General features: G+C 38.6%; 1 protein-coding gene across 3 annotated transcripts in view; it reads left to right on the top strand.

Annotated features, from left to right (window-relative positions):
* Nucleotides 1-19,269: 19,269 nt before the first annotated feature.
* Nucleotides 19,270-25,838, top strand: part of LOC126480911 (centromere-associated protein E-like) — a 588,622-nt gene continuing 582,053 nt past the window's right edge. For 2 of the 3 annotated variants that reach the window (XM_050104316.1, XM_050104317.1), the window contains exons 1-2: nucleotides 19,270-19,558; nucleotides 19,632-19,841. In XM_050104316.1, coding sequence (XP_049960273.1) covers nucleotides 19,394-19,558; nucleotides 19,632-19,841 — 375 coding nt within the window. In that variant the 5' untranslated portion in view covers nucleotides 19,270-19,393. The remainder of the gene's footprint in view (nucleotides 19,559-19,631; nucleotides 19,842-25,838) is intronic. The other variant, XM_050104318.1, reaches the window with a different exon arrangement.

Here is a 25,838-nt window from a genome sequence, read left to right as displayed (position 1 = left end):
GGAAACCTGCCTTCACATGCTCTGGCAATTTGGTGGTGTTAAATGTAAGGATAAACGAGTCAGTCTTTATGAGAGCACCATCCACCCGTTTCATAATGTGTTGCACGTCCACAATTCCTTCCTGGGACCATTCAGCCCTCAGTTCGTCTTGGGGAATGTCAACGAGATCTCTGCAAGTCACAACACCCTTGCTGTAGTTCAAGGTGTTGTGAAATTCAGTCTCTATCGCAAACTCCCCAAGAAATTGTACCTTCTGAAGGTTCTGGACTTGCTGGAAGCTAGATGTTTCAACCAACAAGGTGCCATTTCGCAAGCGCTTTACAGATTTTAATGTGCCAGCAATACCTTCTAAGCCCTTCTGTACATAAAATGGCGAAACTTTTTCAAAACTCCCATCTTTTCTTTTAATTATGAAAAACACATTCTGCGAAGCAGCATGCGTTCTGTTACTACTACCTGAATCAGGAGGACTGGCTACACGAGCCCTCTTGTTGGATTGGGTGTTAGAACCCACCAGCGATCCACCCTTTCCGCTGGCAGGAGAAGAATAAAAGTTCGAGGGTTCCATCTCGGTCCCACGAGCAGCTAGGGAACTAGAAGTCCACCTAGACAGAGCCCCGCATGCCTAGGTAAGCCTTATACAACTGGGGCGCGGCAGGTGCCCCAGAGGTTGCCCGCTTGCGACTGTTCCACCCCAACAGCCATGCATCTTATAGGCGCGCAGCACACCGTAAGATTGAGGGGTTTTTACAGAGGTTTACCTTCCTCGCAATCCAGGCGGTCAAGCCAAGATTACCATTCCCCGCAGCACACAACGTTCCACCGCCGCGCCATGCGGTGGTCGCTGAAGCATGTCCGGGGGTTACGGTGACAGGAGACTGGTGGCGCTGACCAGTCCCCAGCTCAGGACCCCGGGGTCGCCAAGCCCGTACTCAGCAAATGAATGCTGAGCCCCTGGGGGGCATTGATGAGAGGTTAAACTGGAAGCAACACATTGATGGTCTGCTGAAATGTCTGAGTTCAGCTACGTATGCTATTAGGGTTATTGCAAATTTTGGTGATAATAATCTCAGTAAATTAGCTTACTATGTCTACTTTCATTCACTGCTTTCGTATGGCATCATATTCCTGGGTAATTCATCGTTGAGTAGAAAAGTATTCGTTGCTCAAAAACGTGTAATCAGAATAATTGCTGGAGCCCACCCACAGTCATCCTGCAGACATCTATTTAAGGATCTAGGGATCCTCGCAGTAACCTCACAGTATATATATTCACTTATGAAATTTGTTGTTAATAATCCAACCCAGTTCAAAAGTAATAGCAGTGTGCATAGCTATAACACCAGGAGAAAGGATGATCTTCACTATGCAGGGTTAAATCTGACTTTGGCACAGAAAGGGGTAAATTATGCCGCCACAAAAGTCTTTGGTCACCTACCAAACAGCATCAAAAGCCTGACAGATAGCCAACCAACATTTAAAAATAAATTAAAAGAATTTCTAGATGACAACTTCTTCTACTCATTGGCTGAATTTTTAGATATAAATTAAGGAAAAAAACCAACTTAAACATTAGTGTCATGCGATATTTTGTGTAATGTAATATCTTGTACAGACATCTTTTTATAACCTGACACGTTCCACATCACACGAAGTGTCGTATTCATGATCTATGGAACAAGTATTAATCTAATCTAATCTAATATAAACGTGTTTAGTGTCGAAGTTACTTTCCATAAATGTGGTATAGCAAATCAGTATAATGCTTGGATATGGGGAGAGGAGAAACCACTTCACATAATCGAACATGTACAGGACTCGTCTTAGGTAAAGTTTTCTTCCAGTGCAAACTGTAACAAGATTTATGGTCCTTCCTTTTTTTCTGAGTCAACTGGAACTAACATATGATACTTGGACATACTTGAACAAAGGATGTGAACACAGAATTAATTTTCCAGCAAGACATCGCACCACCACATTATCATCGTGAAATTGTTGCATACGTCCATAGGAATGTTCAAGTTATTTGGTCGTGGTGGATCAATATCCTCGCCATTACGATCGCCTGATTTAATGCCGATCGACTTCTGTGTGTGTGGTACACTCGTGGTGACTCCCACTACATACATTCCACAGTACAGTGTTGTAGACTGCACGAGATCTTCATAAAGACATAATGTTTGTTCCTTTGTTTCTGGGAAACGTCGACGAGCTGCAACCATGGATAACACAAACAGTCGCCACCACACGTCAAGGCTTTCTTCATAGGATTTGGGAGGATACTGATTACAGGTGGGACATTTGTCGTGTTGCTAAAGGTAGCTACATTGAACATTTGTAAATGAAACTTAAACAGATACTGCATTCAGCGCTTTATCAACCATTTCTGTAACTTATTTACCTTCTTCACAATTAAAGGCTACTTTTGCATAACTAATTTATAAACATCCTGTACTACTGTTACATGCACAAGAGTACATGATACCAATATGTTTTAAAAAAGTGACGATCGAAAATGCGATTTTTTAGGGGATCATACCTCGATTTCTATTTATGACAGAGATAAGAGGTCAGAGGTCAGGAGTTTTAGAAAGCCCTTGGCTTAGCAACCATTTGTATATCTATCAGAAGAACATGCAATCTATTGCTATCCTTCACAACAAGGTCAAAATTTAAACATTACACACTTTCTCCAGCCCAGACGAATTGGGCAAATTGGTTGGCTCTTTTGTGTTAGGTAAGGTCTAGAATGGACTTTAGGTGGCTTACAAAAGCACCGTTTGTTGATGGATGGCTCCTGAGAATACACCAAAAAACCATGATTTCTGGATATGAAAAGTACCAATTGTCGGGATGGTCACTTCTATAATTTATGTTCACTGCAGATCGTCGAGGCATGATATTCTCGAGATACTTCGAAACGTTTTTCGATATCATTATCTGTTTCCAAGACCTAGAGGGGCAAAGTTAATGTATTTACGCTGAAAATCGTTTTTTTTTTCAGTTTTGCACCATGTGCCGCAATTATGTAAATAACTAACCACAGAAAATGCCTCAAGTTTCTTATATTTTCATCTATAAACGCCATTTTCCCGATTTTGAAAATCTATATCCTTTATCAAGACATGATTTGTGGGTACCAAAAGTACCAGGCAAATCGTCGAAATTTTACCATATGTTCTTAACATGATCTGATAGGACCTTAAAACTGTTGTCCCTATCATTATCCATTACCGAGGAACAGAGGTTCAAAGTTACCTTACTTATGCACTGTGGTCTAAGGCATAAATGTAGTTTTAACTGACGTAAGTAACACATGCCAAAGGTTCTAGAGTTTTCACAAGGGTTCTGAGGCCACCAAACTATGTTTTTAGTCAGCATTGTTTCACCAATAAAACTTTATGATGCATTGTCCTGTATAATGGACATTTCATACCTACAGAAATACAAGTAGAGTGGTACTACAGTGACAAAAAATGGACTAAAGAGAGTCTTCATATGCCTGAATAGATCTTAAAATGGCTGCAAAAAATTATGTAAAACTGGAAACACTGCAAATTCAGTAAAACATTTATGGTAATATTGCTACTGTTTTGAGGTGCATATCATAAGCTGGCGTTTTTCGATGATTTTCTGTCGATGAGCAAAGAATCAAGAAAAAAATTTCAAGGAAACATTTATGTGTTACCCTTATATTTATTTGCTGTTTGTGTGTGTGAAAGTACATAAATCAACAGCCAAAACTTTACTATCTATGGAATCCGTTTTTTATAAGAAACACCTGGGAGCCAGGGGAAAAATTCCCCTGTTGGAGCACAAAAAGGCAATTCGTTTCTCTTTAAAAGAAAAGTAGGGAACCAGCTTCCTCAATCCTCTTTCCGCCTTCCTTATCAAAACCTTTGGCATGCGGACATATTTGCACTTTTTTCTGTTAAAAAAGAGTAGTAGAGAGACAGTGACTGTGCTAAAGAGAGAGGAGATATTGCCAGTGGGAGAGAAAGAGAGAGGAAACAGTGATAGTGTGAGAGATACAGTGGCAGTGAAAGATAAAGATATAATAGCAGTGGGAGCCAAAGAGAGAGAGAAAAAAGTGGAAACGACAGATACAGGTGAGTGTAGACGTTATATAGGCTTTGGGGGTGTGGAAACACCCCCCACTCTACAACACTGGCCAACTTTAACACGTAGGTATAGGGGAGAGCGCATTTTGGACCGAAATTTTAAACGCTTGGGTATAGAGCAAAAAATAATTTGGATCCCCAGATTTAAGAGCTGCTGGGATATGATGGAGGCAATGGCAGTGGAAAAGAAAGACAAAAGGAGGTAGTGTAATTGAGAGAGGAGGTAGTGGCAGTAGGTAAATTTTCAATCAATGGCAAGACAAGGACACAGTGGGAGAGAGACATATATAGACAATGGTAGTGAAAGGGAGATGCTGAGTACAAAGGTTTAACAACAAAGAGAGATTGGGTAAAATGATTTAGAATATTGTGTGTTATAAGAATGCGAATATGTCCGTATGCCAAAATTTTTGGTGTGGAAGGTAGAGTGACTGTTGGTGCAGTCAGTTCGTCACTTTTCTGTCAGAGTCTGTTAAAGTGAAAAATATTCATCTTTTCTGTGCTCCAGTGGGAGCGTTTCCCCAATGATTACTGTATGTTTTACAACACCGATCGCATACCTTTTTATTTGAATCGCACTACTGCTCACTTCTAATATTTTCTCTTCACTATATTGCTTTATAAGTGCAAGTTTCTTAAACTGAATATGTTTACTGAAAATGATCACCCCCACCACCCATATACTCCTTTCTACAATAAGTTTGCACCATCTATCAAAGTATCACTGTTCTGTTATTCTTCATTGTCATGCGTTTGTGTTTTCTGTTCTTGTAACAGTTCATAACTGAGATTTCTGGTGAGAAAACCACACAAATACTGTGTGCTCCCCCTCTCTGGATATGAGGTTCTGTGGTCAGCACTCTTCTTTGGAACTCTGTCAGTTCTGTTTTCCCTAAGATCAACTGTAATTCACCTGCCTGTGCATTAGCCTGTACCATTATGGCGGGACAAATTGTAATGCATTCTGTCAGACATTCTCATGAGAACGTAAGCTTTCCTTTGCTCTGATATTATCGACACTTCCTGCATTCGTACTTGTACTCACTTGCCTATAGTTCCTCAGTTGATTGGATGTGGGTCATCTATGAAACACTGACATTCTGCATTCATGCCCTTTATTGGAAGCACAGTGATACATATACTTTTTCTCTATCAATACTAACTTCGACTGTTGCTATATGATAGAATAGCGACCAGTTCTTTTCAGTAAATTCCACTATATGTTGTAGTTATTCTGGAAATTTCTTTTTTGCCTGTTGTAATCCTGCTAAGAAATATTGTGGAGGTAACAGTGTAGAATACACTTGCCTGTGTATGGCGTGGTAAACCGTTTCTTGCTGCATAGCTACTTCTATTCTTGTGTCGTTGAGGCTGTCCGCAAATGCTTGCAACAGCCTAGCCGCAATCATTCTTCTGTCTAGTAAAGTCAAGCTATTCTGTATTCCCTCTAGGTTGTCGTTCATTGTCTGTAATGTTTTTCATGTGTAATGCACTCATTCTGTGGTTAGCTCACAAACCGTTTTGTTCTTATTTAACACATCCTGTTCCATGTTTGAGAACTTTATGCCATACCACTGAGGTTTTCAGATTTGTATGATATTCTGTGTATTTCCCCCACAATGTTATTTATGTTTTGCATGCCTTGGTTATCTGCATACCAGACACTATTTTCAGCAACTTTCCTCCTGCATCTAACTATCTCGTTTTCCTTTGTGCTAGTGACTGAGGTACTATGTCTGTTACTTCCTCAGCTGTGCTCTGCGCTAATGAGATAGCATTGGAGATTCACACATTTATTATTTGGTTTTACATTTAAATCATCTTCTACATGGGTGTCACGATGGCAGCAAAAGTGCAACACGGAACTGGAAGACAGTGCAGCATCCACCTCATCAGTCTCGAGAGCAGTGGAGAGATCAGGGCCACCAGCACAACAGGAGCAGCGCCGTACAAGTTACCTGGTCCAACTGGTGTGAAGCATTGCCTGTTCGGCAGTGATAGCCTATATTGCGAAGACACAGTTTACTAGAGCAAACTTGTGGCACCGATTGTAGGGCCCCAGAAAACTCCCAGCAACTCTGTCCAGCTCAGCTCCGGTTGTGCAGAGCTGCATCATGAGTTCTCCACTAGATCGAGGCCATGGATACTGCTGTCTGTTCACAGATGGAAGTCGGAGGGCAGTAGTAGCTGGCACACCTCCCTGGAACAGACACAGTCTGTCCTCCAGTGAGCACTTGGTAGGAGACTCCAAGTCTTTACATCACTGGAGGAGAGGACAGCAGCGCACAATGGGTAATGTAGGCCTGGCTGGATGCTATTTCGAAAGTAGTCGTCACTGGTCATCTAGCGAATGGTAGTCAGTGTATCACACGTCCTGCCTTGGAACTGCATCACTCCAATTGAATAGAGGAAGGACTTGGAAGCCTGAGCATTTGTAGCTGTCTGTTGTGCGCAATGACGTTATTCTTTGGCGAGGATGATCGAATGTGGCCTGGTTTTCTGGGCCCATCAGCAATCCTCACCATGCTGCAAGTTCCCAAACTTTCGTTCCAAATTTTCAGCTCGTTTCCTTTGTCAGTGGTCATATGCTGAAAGTTGTTCCTGCACATGATTTGTATGTTTTTACTCCATCATGTGTGGTTGAAAGGATGGCGTTATGGTACTATCTCGGTGTTGCAATACTGGGGAATTAGGGGTTCAGACACCCCACTCAAGCAATGCATAGCAATATTGTTTGACATTCCAATACAGACAATGTGCATGAACTTGCCTTAGCTTGGCTCAGTGCTGGCCAGCGAGTGACTTCAAAAATTTTACATTTGCCCAGCATATCTTTCTGCAGTGCAACAGTTTGTTCTAACAAGGGAACGTCCCCATTTCACCCCCCTCAGATTTAGTTATGAGCTGGCACATTGGATAGGCCTTGAGAAACTGAACACAGATCAATCGAGAAAACAGGAAGAAGTTGTGTGGAACTATGAAAAAAATAAGCAAAATATACAAACTGAGTAGTCCATGTGCAAGATAAGCAATATCATGTATATCCTTGGCGTAGTAGCGCCGTGGTCCCGTGTTTAGCGTGAGCAACTACTGAACGAAAGGTCCTTGGTTCAAATCTTCCCTCGACTGAGGAGTTTAATTTTTTATTTTGAGACAATTATCAAAGTTCAGGTAATCACACATAATCAACTTCGCTCTCCAAAATTCCAGTTCATGTTCAGATTTGCTTGGACATATGCAGAATTTGACGGTCTACACGCGGAAGAATTTGAAAACGTTAAAAACATATGTTTTGACAGAGCACAGGGAAAACTGTCCGACTGTGAAACTGTTGCATTTATTTGTTGCAGTTTATGTGACGAACTCTTATATTTTCATCACTTTTTTGGGAGTGATTATGACATCCACAAGAAAACCTAAATCGGGCAAGGTAGAAGAATCTTTTCACCCATTCGCCAAGTGTACAAGTTAGGTGTGTCGATAACATATTCGTATCATGTAACGCACATGCCGTCACCAGTGTCGTATAAAATATACCAGAGGTGTTTTCCTGTGGAGGAACTGGTTGACTTACGACCTTGCGATCAAATGTTTTCGGTTCCCATTGGAGACGCACGTCCTTTCGTCTACTAATCGCACGGTTTTGCGGTGCGGTCGCAAAATACGGGCACTAAACTTATTACAGTGAACAGAGACGTCAATGAACGAACGGACAGATCATAACTTTGCGAAAATAAAGAAGGTAAAATGTTCACTCATGAGAAGACTTGAACCGAGGACCTCTCGTTCCGCAGCTGCTCACGCTAACCACGAGACCACGGAGTAACTGAGCCCACAATGTACTTCATGTTGCATATCTTCCTCATGGACTACTCAGTTTGTATATTTTGCTTATTTTTTTCATAGTTCCACACAACTTCTTGCTGTTTTCTCGATTGATCTGTGTTCAGTTTTTCAAGGCCTATCCACTGTGCCAACTTATAACTAAATCTGAGGGGGGTGCGATGGGGAGGTTCCCTTGTAAGAACTATATCTGGTGCTAATTCAAGAACATCCTACCAATACTCTTTCAAAAACTGTGTATTCTGAAAACTACTTCATAATACATATATTGATTAATGTCCTTCGTCATTACCAAAGTTCTCTCTTCACAAAAAGTAGTGAAAAGTGTAAATATAACTCCAGGACCAAAAATAAATTTTACAAAAGCCAGATACATGGGTGCATCTGTCTTCAAGAACGTACCAGGGCACGTTCAGTGTCACAGAGATAAGCAGTGAATTTTAAGACTGAATTAATGAACTTTCTGATGGGCAACTCCTTCTATGCCACTGAAGAGTGTCTTCACAGAAACTTTTAGAATTACTGCTTTGGGCTAATGTACATGGGTAATCCCAAAAGTAAGGTCTCCTATTTTTTTATAAGTACATAAACCTGTTTATTTCTACAATGGTTTACAGGTTTACATCAGTTTAAAGCTTGAACATTTAGCTATTTTTCGACATAATAACCATTTCTGTCGATGCATTCTTGTAGACACAGTGGCAGTTTTTGTATCCCCATGTCATACCAGCTTGCCGCTATGCTGTTTATAAAGTTATGAACCTCTTCTTTCACATCGACGTCGGAGCTGAATCGCTGTTACCACAATTAACGCTGACAGGTACTGTGAGACTCTGAAAAAACTCAAATGGGCAATTCAGAACTGGAGAAGAGGAATGTTGAGCAAGGGCATACACATTCTCCATGACAACGCTCGCCCAAACATCGCTCAGCAAACCGTTGCTCTCCTGCAACAGTTTCAGTGGAACATAATCACCCACCCACCCTATAGTCTTGAGTTGGCGCCCAGTGACTATCACCTGTTCCCTAGGTTAAAAGAACATTTGGCCGGAAAGCGATTCAGCTGATAACGACGTCCTCCTGAGTATTCCCTGCCTGCTGATCCGAATGGGGGACTATGGGACTCTTTTACATCCAGAATATTTGACCCAAGAGCACGCCATCATCATTAACCATACAGTAAAGCTGCATGCACTCGGGTAACATTAAGGATGTAGTTTCCCCTTGCTTTCAGCTGTTCACAGTACCAGCACAGCAAGGACATTTTGGTTAATGTTAGAAGGCCAAATCAGTCAATCATCCAGACTGTTGCCCCTTTAACTACTGAAAAAGCTGCTGTCCATCTTCAGTAACCACACATTTGTCTGTCTCTCAATAGATAACCCTCCACTGTGGTTGTGCCTACGGTACAGCTATCTCTATCACCGAGGCACACAAGCCTCCCCACCAACAGCAAGGTCCATAGCTCATGGGGGGAAGTTGTGTATATTACAAAACGCAAAAATGTGATCTCCTGTAATTACAATATCAGTGAGTCACAATTTGTATCAGTCAGTTCATACAAATACCTGAGTAACAATCTGTTGTACATTAAATGGAATGACCATGTAAGATCAGTCAAAAAAATGGCTCTGAGCACTATGGGACTTAACATCTGAGGTCATCAGTCCCCTAGTTCAGTCATAGGTGTCAGATGTTGATTCACTGACAAGAAACTGGGAAAACGCCATTAGTCTATAAAGGAGACTGCTTAAAAATCATTTATTCACTTACAGTACTGCTCAGGTGTATGGTACCCATACCAAATGGCAAAAAGAGCAGCATGAATGATCGTTAATTTGTTTTAATTTTAAGCAAGCATGACAGAAAAGTTGAAGTGCCTGAACTGCCAGACACGTCTAGATAGTCGCCAATTGTCCCATAAAAGGCTACTTGCAATGTTTTGAGAATTAGTATTAAGTGAAGCCTTTAGAGGTATTGTTCAGCCCCCTATGTACTGCTCCCATAGAGAACACAAAGACATGCCAGACTAACTGTAGCGTACAAAGAGGCATTTAGGCAATCATTTTTCTGACACTTAATGTGTGAATGGACTGAGAAGAGAATTAACATGTGCATAACTGTGTACTTGACAGTGGTTTGCAGAGTATGCAGGTGGATGTAGTAGAGGGTCATTCCACATCAAAACAGTCAATAATTCAAATGTTTGTAACTTAGATTTCCACAAAATTTTGGACATTTGGTTATACTTATAAGATTGGAAATTCCGAAAAACCTTTTTTGTCTCAACTTTATTTTATTTCGAATTTTAAATGTAGTGATATTCTGATAACTGGGCTCTGCAAGAATGTCAGTGAGTGATGGCACTTATCTATACAAATGCCCATAACTCAGGTGTTTAAGTAGCTTTTGATTTGGATTTTTTCAGAAGTTAATTAATGCATTACTTAACAGATATCCAGTTATTGAATCAGTGGAGTTACAAAGAAATTTTTTTTTTAGATATTAATCTTTATCAATTTTCGATTTCAGCAAAATTGTGAGGATGTGGAAAAATGCTTATATCACATTTCTCCAACATGCTGGGAACTGATTTTGGTCTTAAATAATCCCCTAGATGGTAAGCTTTCTAACAAAATGGAAGTTTTAATGGGTCTTCGGCTAACTGACAAACACATCTGAAATCAAAGTAGTTTTTGCTGTGATGGGAAAGGTCATTTCAAATCAGTTCATCCACTCACTGTCTCACTGCCTCAGATGCAACGGTATCAGATTAGCATATTTAAGTTTAACTCATTCTAGGCAGGCAAGTTAACATTAAGTGTGAAAATTTTTTCCTTTTATTTGACTTATTCAGTAATTTTTTAAAGATTGTAATATACATAATTTATGTGTTCACCCAGTCACCTGCTCACAGTGATAAAAAGTGTCCTTAGACAGTAGTAGCCTGTTTGAATCCTTTATAGGCATGAAAACAATGCAAAAATTGCTGAAATTCATTATTGAGAATAACACGCATGCAGCAGTTAGTGTATTTGGCCTCAGTTGGTCTTTGTCTTTCTATGAGTCAGGTCATATCCGTTTGTGCTGCAGCCCTATCATTCCACATGTGCAAAGTATGCTTTAAGTGAAGTAATGCTCAGTTAATTGCAATATAAAATGTGAGTTCATGCACTGTTGGAAAATTACCAAAAACACTATGTCATCTGACAACCTATAGCTTAGTAAAAACTCTACAAAAAGTAGAAGAGCTGAGTGAAGACCAACCGGACTTGATATTGTTGCGATCCAATATAAGCTTTCCACAAAATCAAGGACGTGCTACTGTATGTGTACATCGCAGACACTATTATGTAAAAGTTTTCGAAAGTCATCAAAGAATTTATTGCGATCCTTTCAAAAAACACAAACAGTTAAAAAATCTTTGAGGTCAGTTTGCTTGTCTTAGTCTAAAACATTAAGTGCTAAAAGAATGTATGTAAAACCAGGCCAAAAACTGTGCACAACATGTCATAAGTTTTGTGAACAGAAAATTGACATCAGTGATAGAAATGAAAGTGACGCAGATGAATCGCTATGTCTTTCACTTTACTTTGGCACATATAGGTGCAAGTACAGGTGCTGGAGGTGGATAATGGAACACTGGACGTCGTCTGAGTCGAGGCTTCGACCTTAGTAACATGTTTCTGTACTGTCAAAGCATAAGAGGTGGCAGAGACAAGGGGTTTCATCGCCTGATAGTCCTTTTTGGCTTCTGTGTACTGGATCCGCTTGGCCTTTCTTGCTTGGCTCGGCTCTGGACTGGGTGGCTTCCAGAGCAGTAAATACAAATTGCTGGAGATGCACAGTCCATCCCAGTTTCATGGCCAAAGAGCTGGCATTTGCAGCATCGCATATGGTTAGGTTCATAGGGTCGGATCCTTAGTTGGAGGAAATCTGCCATGATGTGTTCAGGTAGCGTTGGAGAACCGAAGGTCACAATAAAAGTGGCAATCGTCTCAGTCTCTTCATTGTTCTTGGGTGTTCTTTGTTCGACATATATGATCCCGTGTGGTGCCCATTCTTGTTTGAGTTCAGCAATGTCTATATCCATAATATCATAGCAGGTTACCACACCTTTGCTGTAGTTAAGGGAGCTATGCAACTCAACAATGATGTTGTACTCACCCAATTTCTATGACTTCTTAAAAAAATCCACCTGCTTTGCCCAGTTAGTCTCAACAATCATGGAACCATTGTGCAGCTGCTTAATAGTCTTTAGGATATCAGCGAGCCCTTCTAAGCTTTTATGGATATAGAAGTGGGACATACGTCTCCTCCTTCCTCTTGATCACTACAAAGACATTGTGATTCATGATTCCTTGAGCCCCATTACTGCCAACAAGTTGATTATCAGGAGGACTAACCTCCCACATTCTTTTTGATGAATGGTCTGAGAACTCCCAAGTGGTACATCCTTCCCACTTGGAGGAGAAGAAGATGTCGAGGTTCCATCTCAGTCCCACGAGCACCTAGGGAAATAAAAGTCCTCTCAGACAGAGCCCCGCATGCTTGAGTAAGCCTTATACAAGTGAGGTGCGGCAGGTTCCCCAGAGGTTGCTCGCTAACAATTGTTCTACCTCAACAGACATGCATCTCATCAGTGAGCAGCACACCTTGAGATTGATGGGTTTTTATAGAGGTTTAGTCCATCCTCACGATCTGGGCAGTCAAGCCAAGATCCCCATTCCCTGTGACATGCAACATTCCACCTCCGCGCCGCATGGTGGTCGCTGAAGCGTGCCCAGAGCTTATGGTGGCAGGGGACTAGCGGCACTTACCAGTCCGAAGCTCAGGAATCCCGGGGTCGTCAAGCCCATACCCAGCAAATGACTGCCGAGCCCCTGGGGGCTCTTGGTCAAAAGGAGACATTAAGTCAGAATTCAGTGTAAGTGAGTACGTGGTTTGGCAAACAAGGAAACTGAAAACAGAAATTGGTATTTTATTAGTTCCTAAACCAAAAAGGTGGAAGCTATTGGTGATGAAGTGGTAAAGATTGTCACTGATTTCTTCCAAAATGATGAATATACTCGAATGTTACCAGGAGCAAAAGACAAAAGTTAGCATTCAGAAGAATGTGTATATGCAAAAAGACTCATCCTTTGAAACTTAGGAGAACTGTACACTTGTTTTTAAAGGGAGTATCTATTCATTAACAATGGCCTTCTAAATTTTGTTCACTAAGACCAAAGTGATGTATTTTAGTTGGTGTTGTAGGCACTCTTTCAGTGTGTGTGTGTGTATGTTTGCATGTGCATGTGTGTGTGTGTGTGTGTGTGTGTGTGTGTGTGTGTGTGTGTGTGTGTGTGTGTGTGTGTGTGTGTGTGATATCCAGTAAAATGTAAAACTGGTTTTGGATGCAGAACACATTGAAGAATGTACAAAGAACTTATAAAATTATTGTGTGTGACTTGGAAAATTATGATTGCATGCTTAATTACTGTGGTAACAGTCCCAGTGATGACAAACTGTCAGAATTATTAAAACAGGAATTACTTTACAAAAGATGATGAAATTGAGTTCAGGCAATCGATGAACACAGATCACTGGGCGTAACTGGTTAAGCGGTCTGCAACTGTTGGTGAACACACAGACTTGTTGGTAACAAAATTACAGGCATTTAAACCACACTCATTTATATCTATGTGTCAGTCAAAATTATTGAAAATATTGTAAGAGAATCTAACTCTGGAAAAGCAATTCTGTTAATGGACTTTGCTGAAAACTAAAGTTTTGTAATTCAGAATGAAATTCAAAGTTACCACTGGATATGAAGCAACTGTACCATGTTCCCTGTGAGTGTTTATGTGGTAAATGAAGAAAGTAAATTGGTAATAGTTAACCACCGCTTTGCAAGTGATGCTGTGGAACATTGTGTAGGATTTGTAACTGCTCTCCAGGAAGAAATCGATAAGTGGTTGGCAGAGCATTTTCCACAAGGGAAGAAAGTAGATTAGTTCACTGATGGATGTACTGCTCAATATAAGGACAGAAGAAGCTTAAAAATTTTATGTGAGCACAAAAACGGTTTTTCTATTAATGTTAAGCATTCCATTTTTGCTACTAGCCATGGTAAATCTTTGTGTGATGGTTTGGGAGGAACTATAAAACGTATATTGAGAAGACCTAGTCTTCAACTAGTGGATGATGCAAAAATAACAACTACAACTGGTGTTTACAATTTCTCTAAAACTAATATTGACAAATGTGTTTTTCACTTTTTAGAGAAAGTCAGTGTAGATTTCCTACGCAAGAACCTCGAGAAGAAATTTTCAACAACCCGCAGAATACCTGACACCAGGAATTTTCACCATTACAAACCACTTTCTTGTGATTCTTCAGAGATTAAAAGAGTAACTTCTTCTGAAAAACCTTCCTCGATTTTTTTCATTCAGTGAAAATGGTCCACGATTGATATGCAGTCGTCGTCATCAAAATTCTTTTGTAGCAGCTGTATATGATGACTGGTGGTACTTTGTCTTCGTCTGAGATGTCTGTGATGGAGCAGAAGACGTTGAACTACTTTTTCTCCTCCCACCCGGACCAGCATGTGTCATTCTTTTGGCCTAAGAAGGAATACTCTTGTTTTGTGACCATGGAAAACATTTTGTGTGCAGTTGGTTTACCTAAATCAACATAAATACTTTTAAGAAGTTTCATTGATAGTTTCAGAGATCTCCACTGCTGAACATGTACATTTTAAATTAACATTAGTGTGGCTAGAATAATTGTTGTTTAATGACGCTTATTTGACACTGTAAATAAAGTTAAACCGCTTAAAGAAAATGTTTCAATTAAATTTATAACTTTTGCCTCTGTACTTTCATGATGCAGTCTGACTATAGGTTACCAGTTTACATACTGTGATTTGAATGAACTTCAGAACAATGATGTGATATATGTTAAACGAACATCCAGTATCTATGAAAACTCAGGGTGCTTCTTCTTTCTTCATTTTTTTCAAATAATATTAGTTTCGATAAAAATAAATCTTGTATCAGCTGTCAGAAAGTGTTTTACATACCTAAAACATCATTGTTTGGACCACAACAGCTTCAGTTCATTTTCAGTATTCCTATAAGGCAAGAACAGTTATTAATTGTTTCCTAATAAAAAAATACATCTCTTCTGTGACATCTAGGGAAATATGACAGTGATGTGTTGAAAATGAAATACTTTCTGTTATTATTATTGTTATGATTGTTATTACAATTTTTGTCTGAAGTAATGCAATCTAAAAGACAAACTTCAGTTGCAGCATATACTTTTGTAAAAAATTTCCATTATTTTCCCTCATACTATATGAAGTACGTGGAGAAATTTTGCATTGACTATTGGCATGCAGATAGTAACAAGCAGAAAAAGTTTCAGGAAAATCTCTGAAGCAGTGGGTGTCAGGTGTAGATGATCTTATTTAGACTTATTTTTGTTTCATCACAATGTAAAATATAGTGATTTCATATTTATTTGTGTGTTCATTTGTAGAAAACCCATTAATAATTTTATTTATTATGTGTTCTGTGGGGTGTAGCTGTTAGGCACATACTGATTAATTAATAAAACGTTGTTTCAGTGAGTTTTCATATTTATATTGTAAAATGCTCAACAATGTAGATAATACCATTTTGCATTGGCATTCTTGCAGAGCCCAGTGATCAGAGTATAACTACATTTAGAATTTGATATAAAAAAATTGTTGTCTGAGAGCAAAAAGATTTTGCACAATTTCTTATGTTATAAGTGTAAGCAAATGTGCGAAGTTTCATGAGAATGTTAGATGATGGGTGATACGACCTGTTTGATTTGATGTGGAATGACCCTAGATGTGGATACATAACTGCCATTAATTGCCACAAAGAAGTGCACACAAGTCAGTGCAATGCATTATATGGGCATAAGAGAATGCAGCCTAACAACTGAAAATTGTGAGAAGTAGCTATAGCTATATAAAGCAATAGTAGTATCTGAAGTAACATATGCAGGAACATTGTATCTTAGCCCAAGACCTCTATTGTCTACATGCTCATTTGTTCCTATGGAAGCAGCAACTTCTGTATTGTGAGGCATACAACTTAGGGCTTGCATCACACTTTCAATGGTTGTGACACATCTAATGACTTGTAATCGATACTCTTCCCTCATATTAATTCCTAAGATTAATTAGTTTCAGCTAATCTCAAACACATTTACTTACTGTAAGCAGTAATATCGAATGTGGCTTGCTGCTTTCTCAAGTAACAAGCTTCTGTAGTCATGATTGTAGCTAATTAATCTCTGAGAAGTGACGCTGATACAAAATTATGTGCGTTTAGAGTGATGAAGAAATCTCATTTTTACCTAGCGAATATTGTCAAGTAATGCATGCACGACCATTGTTACCATTTAGTGTTTGCTAGTATGGCACAAAAAGGAATGACGATTTGAGCCATAACAGTTTTGAGTACATAGCTAAGTGATGTAAAAAATTTAATAGATAGGCCTAAAACAATTAACTTCAACAAACAGATATCATTTGTGCTTGATAACTTCTACCCTATTGATATACTGCAGAATTTTTAATATATGGTGTGTGTGTGTGTGTGTGTGTGTGTGTGTGTGTGTGAATTAGAGAGAGAAAGAGAGAGAGAGAGAGAGAGAGAGAGAGAGAGAGAGAGAGAGAGAGACAGACAGACAGACAGACTGGGCAAAAACTGGTTCAAATGGCTCTGAGCATTATGGGACTTAACAGCTGAGGTCATCTGTCCAAGAACTTAGAACTAGTTAAACCTAACTAACCTAAGGACATCACACACATCCATGCCCGAGGCAGGATTCGAACTTGCGACCGTAGCGGTCGCGCGGTTCCAGACTGAAGCGCCTAGAACCGCTCGGCCACGACAGCCGGCCTCCGAGTGGACATAGTTTAATATAAATGCCTGTGTGTTAAAAAGAGACACAGCTTGAAACAATCAGGTAAATGGTCAGTATATTGCAATGTTTTTCACTGATGAAGTGTCCCGCAAATGTAAACCAGATATCTTCGAGACCATAATACGTCGCCATTATGATCCACACAACATATAAACAACTTACTAACTAAAACATCTTCCCATGCATTACATTGTCGAATTACATTATACAGTGCAACAATACAGAGGATGAAACAAAATAATTTATTGATTGGCGACCCCTTGGAGTGCTGCGTGCGCAACGACCATGCATGTTAAATTAAAAGGAAGGTCAACGTTGGTCGTAATATTGATGTTTTATTAATAGCAGAATCGATTTTCGATCACATAGTGATCATCTTCGGTGTTGTACACATTCAACTTAGACACTGGTATCAAGTCGATTGATAACTAATGTGCATGTAGAGTTATAAAGTTGATTGATAACTTGATACCAGTGTATCAGTCTAATGTGTACAGCACCGAAGATGATCACTATGTGATCGAAAATCGATTATGCTATTAATAAAACATCAATATTATGACAATGCTGACCTTCCTTTTAATTTAAAATAATTTATATTCAGAAATGCCTATTATTGGGAATACACACACACATAGATTCAAAATTTGGATAGATCCTACATTTGGATATATCCTACTGATGTTAAGCAGACTTATTTTTGATAACTCTTCTAACATTACAGTATTTTAGAAAAATAAAAAACACACACACACTTACCGTTTCTCGTATGTATATTTTTACAGCATTTGTGTATGTTAACGAAAATTTGCATATATATAGATGCAGATCTGATTCCCATTCGTGTTTCTCACGAAGTAGAGATACTGAACTGTGTTAAACAACACTCAGAACTGTTTTATACACATTACAAAATTGTCAATGTTTTACCACAGTGCTCAAAGCAGCAGAAAAAGAACTTCTAAAAGAACAATGGAATCCTGGAAGAAGCAGCAGGTATGTACTATAAAATTATATAAAATAATATAAATTAATTTGTATAAATTATCTTGTAATGAAACAATATAGTTATGAGGAAATTATGTATTTAAAATACGTTACGGATCATTTTGTTGGATCTATCAACATTTTTATTCCTAGTATTTACACACACAAATATAAAACGTTAATGTTTTACGCATCTTTGGTGCTGTACCTATACAGTGGATTTTCTTTTATTTCAATGGCGAGGCTATTCAAATAGTAGAAATCCGAATATTTTTATGGTACTGTCTATGTTTCACTTTTTGATAATTAAATAAGACGACGAAGGGACTATATATACATTAAAAGTTGGTTTGCTTCGGTTTTCCGATGACATCGATTGATGCCTCTCAAGTCGCAGTATCTTTCTAGATGTATATAGGCTGTCTGTCTCCAGGAATCGTGATGCAAAGGTGTGGTAGCTAATGCCCGCTGTAGCAGACGAATGAAACCAGATTAGACTAAATTCAGTTTATGTTCCGTGATATGATTCTTACAGGTGTGGAATATGTCAGAAAGTATAACTGAAAAAATAGAAAATCTGAATACAATACTCACTTCCTTGATCATTTGTCAAGAGATTCTCTAGATATGTGAATGCATCATAGTAAACTAAAAATAGAAGCGTTATATTTTTATATCATTAGAAAGCCAACGCCTATGACAGAGTTAAATTATACCCAATTTAAGGATACAAATTTAATAACAATAACAGTTCAGAACGTATCCAGTAATATTTCATCTCTAAGGGGTAAAATTTGAGATTAGACGGTGCAACCTTCTAAAAGAGCACGGTTGCAAAACACTTGTGCCTCCCATTTCAGAATATTGCTTAAATGTGTGAGACGTATACCAGGTAGTAGCAACGGGAGAAACTGAATGTTGTGAATGGTCACACATATGTGTGACTTTTGGAAAATTATCAGCAAAATGCCGAATAACATCAGTTAGCAAACGCTTGAAGAGAGACACCAAAACACTGCTTACAAGGTTCAGGAACCAATATTAAGAGGAATTGCAAAAGATATTCGTCAGTTAACCGTATCCCACCCGTCGAGATCGCGAAAATAGAGTTATGCTAATTTCCTCACGCACAATGACATGTAAACAGGCATTCTTCCTGCGCTCCATACATAAATGAATTAAGATATAATGAGCTGTTGATTCAGTTCGTCTGCTAGAACGACTGCTGCAGTTTTGGATCACGGCTCCGTGACAACAGAAGAACGGTATCAATGAGAAAGCTAAATTAATTATAACTTTGAAAGAAGTAGAGTCACAACTGAAATGTATTTGCATCAGAACACGTAGCGCGAAGATATGAATTATCTCTCGTAGAAGATCCTTGCGTTTGTGTTTTGACAGAGCAGTGTTTGTTTACGTCGAGAGAAATACGTATGTAGCCAGCTGCTAAAAATAAAAGCGGCACGTAGACTGAAAAGAATAATAGCATTAAAATGATTGGAGAAGACGTTCATAACGCTGTACTTTTGAACCGTGATAACGGTAGTGTTCCCATTTGCTCTGACTCCAGACCATCTGAAATTATTGCGAAATTGCAAGATGTTTATGAAAAAATCTTAGAAAGCGTTGACGAAGATGCTGAAGTAGATGCATTGAAGGTAAGCTTCAGTACCCAGCCGAAGAAGATTTGCTTTTATCTGTGGTAATGCTTAGGTTCAGACGTTATTTCAGTTGAAGGTCTCAACTCTTCAGTCCTGGGTTAAAGATTTGACGGAACAGAATATGCTCCTTGTAGAGACCGCAGAACAACTAGAGAAAGAAGCAGCTGAACGGGTATCCTTACTAGAAGAACGTATACGACAGACATCACAAGCGGCGTTGAAATACATGACTAAGTTGCAAGATTATGACAACCAAGTTCAAGATTTGGCTGGGCAAAAGGTATTTGTTATATACCGTAATTAATAACTGAATAATGTACACAACTTGTACGTAGTCTTTTTTGTGTGACGTTCTAAGGAATTTTCTTGTTTTTAACAATGTCACATTATGTAGAATATTGGGGTTGACCGAAGCGTCCGATCCCACCCGTCGGCTTTGACCCGTAACGTAGCAGCGACCCTTAAAAAAAGGTAGCTTATTAGGAATAGCCTATAATCATTTCCAGTTCTATGGAAATATCATTGGGAGTCACTGCAGCTAATGTTAATTGAGAATTTATTCTGTAGAAGTAAGCAATAAATAAATTGTGTAAAGCTGGCAGTCACTTGTAGAAGTCTTTTCACAGATATATGATTGATTGCTCACGTTTTGGGCTTAATGTAGGCTTACTTTTGATGTTCAGTGACATTTGTGCCTAATGATAGATATCAGTTCGAAAAGAATTGTGAGTTAAACTGCCATAATCCAGCTCACTGAAATAATTTGATTCCCTCACATGTTACTCAAATCCTGTCGTGTAGGCAAACATCTAAGAACACAAAGCAAGTCAAAAGATACATCAACAGAGAGTAGTAGTAGTCAGAAACTTAAAAAATTGTTGATAATGTAAAATTTCTATATATCCTTCCATTCAATTTTCACAGAAACACAGGTATAATTCTCTTAAATATCACAAGTCTATCCTAAACTAGTTATTTTTTTAAGATAAATAGTATTGCAAGTTAAAGGAATAGCTCTGGTAGGTAGACCATACATAAAGTGAATAATAGCGAGGGAGGAATCAGAAAAATTTTTGGTCATGGCATTGAGTGTAGCTTCACCAAGGGTATCGTGTATGTTATCGTCCAATGCATTTTTAACTCAACTGAAACACTGCTTTGCACATGGGGTAATTCTTCCTGCATTGTAGCATTTTGAAAAAGCTAGATTTAATTTTATTTATTTGATCCCGTGTTCATCACGAAAATCCGCCAATTCTGACTGGGTTCTGGTTGTTGTTTTTTTTTTTTTTTTTTGCTTGTGTCTGTGTGTGTGTGTGTGTGTATGTGTGTGCACGCGAGTGTATACCTGTCCTTTTTTCCCACTAAGGTAAGTCTTTCCGCTCCCGGGATTGGAATGACTCCTTACCCACTCCCTTGAAACCCACATCCTTTCATCTTTCCCTCTCCTTCCCTCTTTCCTGATGAAGCAACCGTTGGTTGCGAAAGCTTGAATTTTGTGTGTTTGTTTGTGTGTCTGTCAACCTGCCAAAAGAAAGTAGGTTAATTCAGCGCTGAAGTTGGTGACACTACTAGCATTAGAAGGTGTTACCTGAGGCCCATGAGGCTGTACTGAGTGGGCAATGAAGGCAAGGTGTCAGGACTTCACCAGAATTCCGCGTGTTAGATAGAACAGGGTATCCAGGTTGGTTTTTGGTCTTATTATTCTTGTCCATTGTTTGTTTAACAATAAGCAGACTTCCCAGTGTTTATGCTGGCCAGGATCTACCTAGTTCTTCTGATAATTCATTCGTAATGGTCTTCTGAAATTGACATCTCGACTTTAGACTGAATTTGGTGTTTGTGGTCATTCTGTGAGGAAGCTATTCACTTTATGCGGGTGACACCTATTGTATTTGCCAAATGCAGGTGGTAACCCTGACCAAATGCGCATTGTCTGCTATGCATACTTGTGTCGCTGAATAAGGGGGAATGGGGCAGTTAGTATGCCACAGAGTAGTGGAAATCCTTATCTGAACTGGTACTGTCCCAGAGGCTCATCAGGCAATGTGAAGGAACAATAATGACTGCCTGAGAGGCACAGTATTCTCCAATGGGTGAGACAGTGGAGGGCCACTGATGGTACTCTGTATCGGCAGTCACCAGCTTGGGTTAGAGGTGCTCAAACATGTGAGAACCTGGAACAAATGTACAGGATAAATTCTAGTGTCAATTTCCACTTGTTGACTTGGAGCAAAGATGTCATACCTGAGACAAAAACACTACATAAAGCCAGTCTATGAAAGCAACAGATCATACTTGTAAACAAACAAATGTAGTGTGGGATAAAATTACAATAAAATTTCAGGTGATTACATATTTAGATACAAATTATGTCTCAACAAACTGAAGATTATGAAAATAAATAAGAACAAGAACGAAACAAATATTTGTTTAGTTAGACTTATTATTGTAATTTATGTTAGTGAAGAAACACAGAGGATCATTAAATTGCACTACAATATAGCACATGTTGAAATTTTACTGTTATAAAACAGCATTCATTTCAGTATTAATTATTGAATCAATTGGGAGAAGCACAGGAAAGCTGGTGATTTTAATGGGGAGAAACTAAAGTAAAACAGAACAATGTAAAAATGAAGTGAATGAAATATGAAACAGTAGCATGAAATGTGGAGAAACTGACACACTAAATCCTAAAAGAAAAGAAAGTTCACATGTTATGAAAGCCCACAAAAAGTAACAAATATTGGAAATGATGATGAGAATTAACCTATGCAGGTAAATTGCAGTAACCGATTCGTATGTAAATGATTTATGTGGGAATTGTGTTCACTAAATGAAAGAAGCAATGGAAATGCTGAAACAAACCACTGTGAAAACATGTTGTAAAAATGCAGAACTTGCGTACCTTAGAATTGACGAAAGAATTCACCTATACAGAACAAATCTATCAATATGTCTCAATTATTGTCCAAAGTAGTACAGAAAACACTTCCAAAAATGAAAATCTTTAAAAACATCACTGCACGCCCCAAATATGAAAATGCAAAAATGAAAAATCCTGGAACCAGTAACTAGACTTCATGTAATTCACACCAGCTGCAATAGTTTAAAAATAACAAACTGTAGAATTTGTACCTCAGGAATGAAAGTAAAATTGACAGAAGTGTAGTGAAAACATCATTTGGAAAAAAGAAAAATAGGCTGCATATAATAAAGTAAGTTATCACATATGAACTTCCAGAGGAATGAAAGATTGAGGCTGACAGGAACAACAAAATAAGGATATAACAAGCAATAAAAATGCTAAGAAGTCAAGCTAGAACAAAATATAGAAAAACCAAAAAATTAATCAATTAATAAGAAACACCAGATACTAGGCATGAATGAAGTACCACCCAAATCAATTCTACTCCGCCACACTCCCCCACCTGACTGCAAAATTTTAAAGTAAAAAACACAAAGAATATTACAAACTAAACACAGAAACCTACATGGACAAGAAACAACAATGAACCCCTCGCCCCACCACTGTACCCAAAAAGTATTAAAAACCTCTCTCCAGAGAAACCGAAAAAGCCCCAAACCCACAGGCCATAGTAACAGAAAAAAGACCATAACGCAAGGAAAAAATATGAAAACCTCCCGCAGATAACTAATGAAACGAAACTTGTTCATTTTGTGTACTATTCTCATAAAGGCTAGAAATACTCGGTAACCTTTAGGAGTATTCTTCCTCCCACAGTATTCATCCAAATGGCCTTGCAACACTGAAATCCTTCTCTTTTTTCTGCCGACAACAGATTTAGCATCCCCCTGCCCCCCACCCCCCTCATCCCAATATCGTTTAATTGTATTTGTACATCCCCTCAATGTATAATCTTTAAACTGAATGTTATGATTTACAAACAAATGATAACCCTATTTGACCCAACCACTTGTAGGAAGCAATCTCATCAGACATCGCTGTTGAACCTTCTTCCACATATTCTTCAGTCAAAGATGTTAATACTTCTTTGGTATGACTTGGAACCACCCTAAATACAACATCAGTGCATTGTGCATTCCACCCCTCTCCCTCAGAAATTACTATTCCAAAAACCCAAATCCTGACTGCCTCATGCTCTCTTTCCTCCTCTCTCTTACCAAAATGTGATACGTCTACTCCAGCTATAACATCCCCTCCTCCAGTGATCTCCTGGACTTTATAAATTCTGCAATAACTCCCAATGGTTGTAAAATCTGATAGTAGATTTGTCTAGAGCAACATGTGCCTGTCAACTTAAACTGAAGGAGGGCTCTTTTATAATTGTAACAGTATATAGGTCCCCTTCAGGAAACTTTCATTTATTCCTGGAAAACTTGAATGCCTTGTTGTGCTGTCTGTCAGATAGGGGAAAGCAAATTATTATTTGTGGAGACTTCAATGTTGATTTACTGAAAGAGTGTAATGGGAAGAATGACCTGGAAGCCTTGATCGGTTCTTTCAATTTGACATCTGTCATTAAGTAGTAAAGGACAGCAGCTCAATGATAGCTAACACTTTTATAGACCAAGATAGGTTTAAAAACATAAATTCTTGTCCTGTTGAGGATGGCCTTTCTGATCATGGTGCTCAGCTAGTTACAGTATATGATGTAGCTCCATTCAGTAATTTAAAACTATCCTCCAAAGTTGTGCGTTCAATTAATAACTCAACAATTAGAAATTTTAGAGAAAATCTTCAGCAGTTGGACTGGGATGAGGTGTACAAGGAACCCGGTGCCAATTTAAAATACGGCTTCTTTCATGATACACTTGTAAGAGAATTTGAAAACTGTTTCCCCAAGAAAGTAGTTAAATCTAATTATAAGAAACCATGCAAAAAACCTTGGCTTACTACAGGAATAAAAATATCTTGTAACCACAAAAGGGAACTGTATGTAACAACAAGAAACAGCCAAATATTATAAAAACTACTGTGCTACATTAAGAAAGGTGATTAAAAAGTCCAGAAGCATGTGCATCATGTCTGAGATTAATACCTCTGATAACAAAATCAAAACAATTTGAAATATTATTACAAGGGAGACAGGGCAACCACGAGTACCGGATGACAGCATTACCATCAAAGCGAATGGAAACTTGACAAACAACAATCCGGAAGTCGAAAACATTTTGAATAATCATTTTTTAAATGTTGTAGAGAAAATAGGATCTAAATGTCCATTAGAAGAAGCAAGGCAATTAATGGAAGAGGCCTTACCCACACCAATTGAAATTCCACCCACCTCTCCTTCCGAAATCAGGAAGATAATAAACTCTCTCAAGAATGAAAGCTCACATGGAATTTATGGCATTTCCAGCAGGATAATAAAACCTTGTTCCCAAGAAATAAATGGGATTCTTAGCAACATATGTAATAGCTCTCTGAAGCAGGGTATTTTCCCAGATAGACTGAAGTATGTCATTGTTAAACCACTGCATAAAGAAGGGGATACGTCTGATGTCAACAACTACCACCCAGTCGCTCTTCTGACTGCCTTATCCAAAATTCTTGAAAAAGTAATGTATTGTAGAGTAGCTTCACACCTTTGTAAAAATAAAGTTTTAACAAAATGTCGGTTTGGTTTCCAGAAGGGTTTTCAATGGAAAATGCTGTATATACTTTCACTAATGAAATATTAAATGCTCTGAGTAACCGGAAATCACCTATTGGGATTTTTGTGATCTCTGAAAGGCTTTTGATTGTGTAAATCATGGAATACTTCTAGATAAGCTCAAGTACTGCGGTATGAATGGGACAGTGCTCAAATGGTTTAAATCATACCTAACTGGAAGAGTGCAGAAAGTTGATATAAGCAGTTCACATAATATGTAAAAAAACTGGTGATTTCTGAAACTGGGGAACAATCAAGAATGGGGTGCCGCAAGGTTTGGTCTTGGGTCCTCTGCTGTTCTTAATATATATTAATGACTTGCCATTCTATATTCACGAAGATGCAAAGCTGGTACCTTTTGCCGATGATACAAGTATAGCTATCACACCCAACAGACAAGAATTAACTGGTGAAATTGTAAACGATGTTTTTCAGAAAATCATTAAATGGTTCTCTGAAAATGGGCTCTCATTAAACTTTGACAAAACACAGTATATACAGTTCCACGCAGTAAATGGAATGACACCATTAATAAATATAGACTTCGATCAGAAATCGGTAGCTAAGGTAGAATATTCAAAATTTGTAGGTGTATGCATTGATGAGGGGTTGAACTGGAGAAAACACACTGAAGA

Source organism: Schistocerca serialis, chromosome 5, assembly GCF_023864345.2.
Source record: "Schistocerca serialis cubense isolate TAMUIC-IGC-003099 chromosome 5, iqSchSeri2.2, whole genome shotgun sequence".
In the NCBI taxonomy this organism is placed as follows: domain Eukaryota; kingdom Metazoa; phylum Arthropoda; class Insecta; order Orthoptera; family Acrididae; genus Schistocerca; species Schistocerca serialis.
The sequence above is the reverse complement of the archived record's forward strand: the minus strand, read 5'-3'. Positions and strand labels throughout refer to the sequence as shown.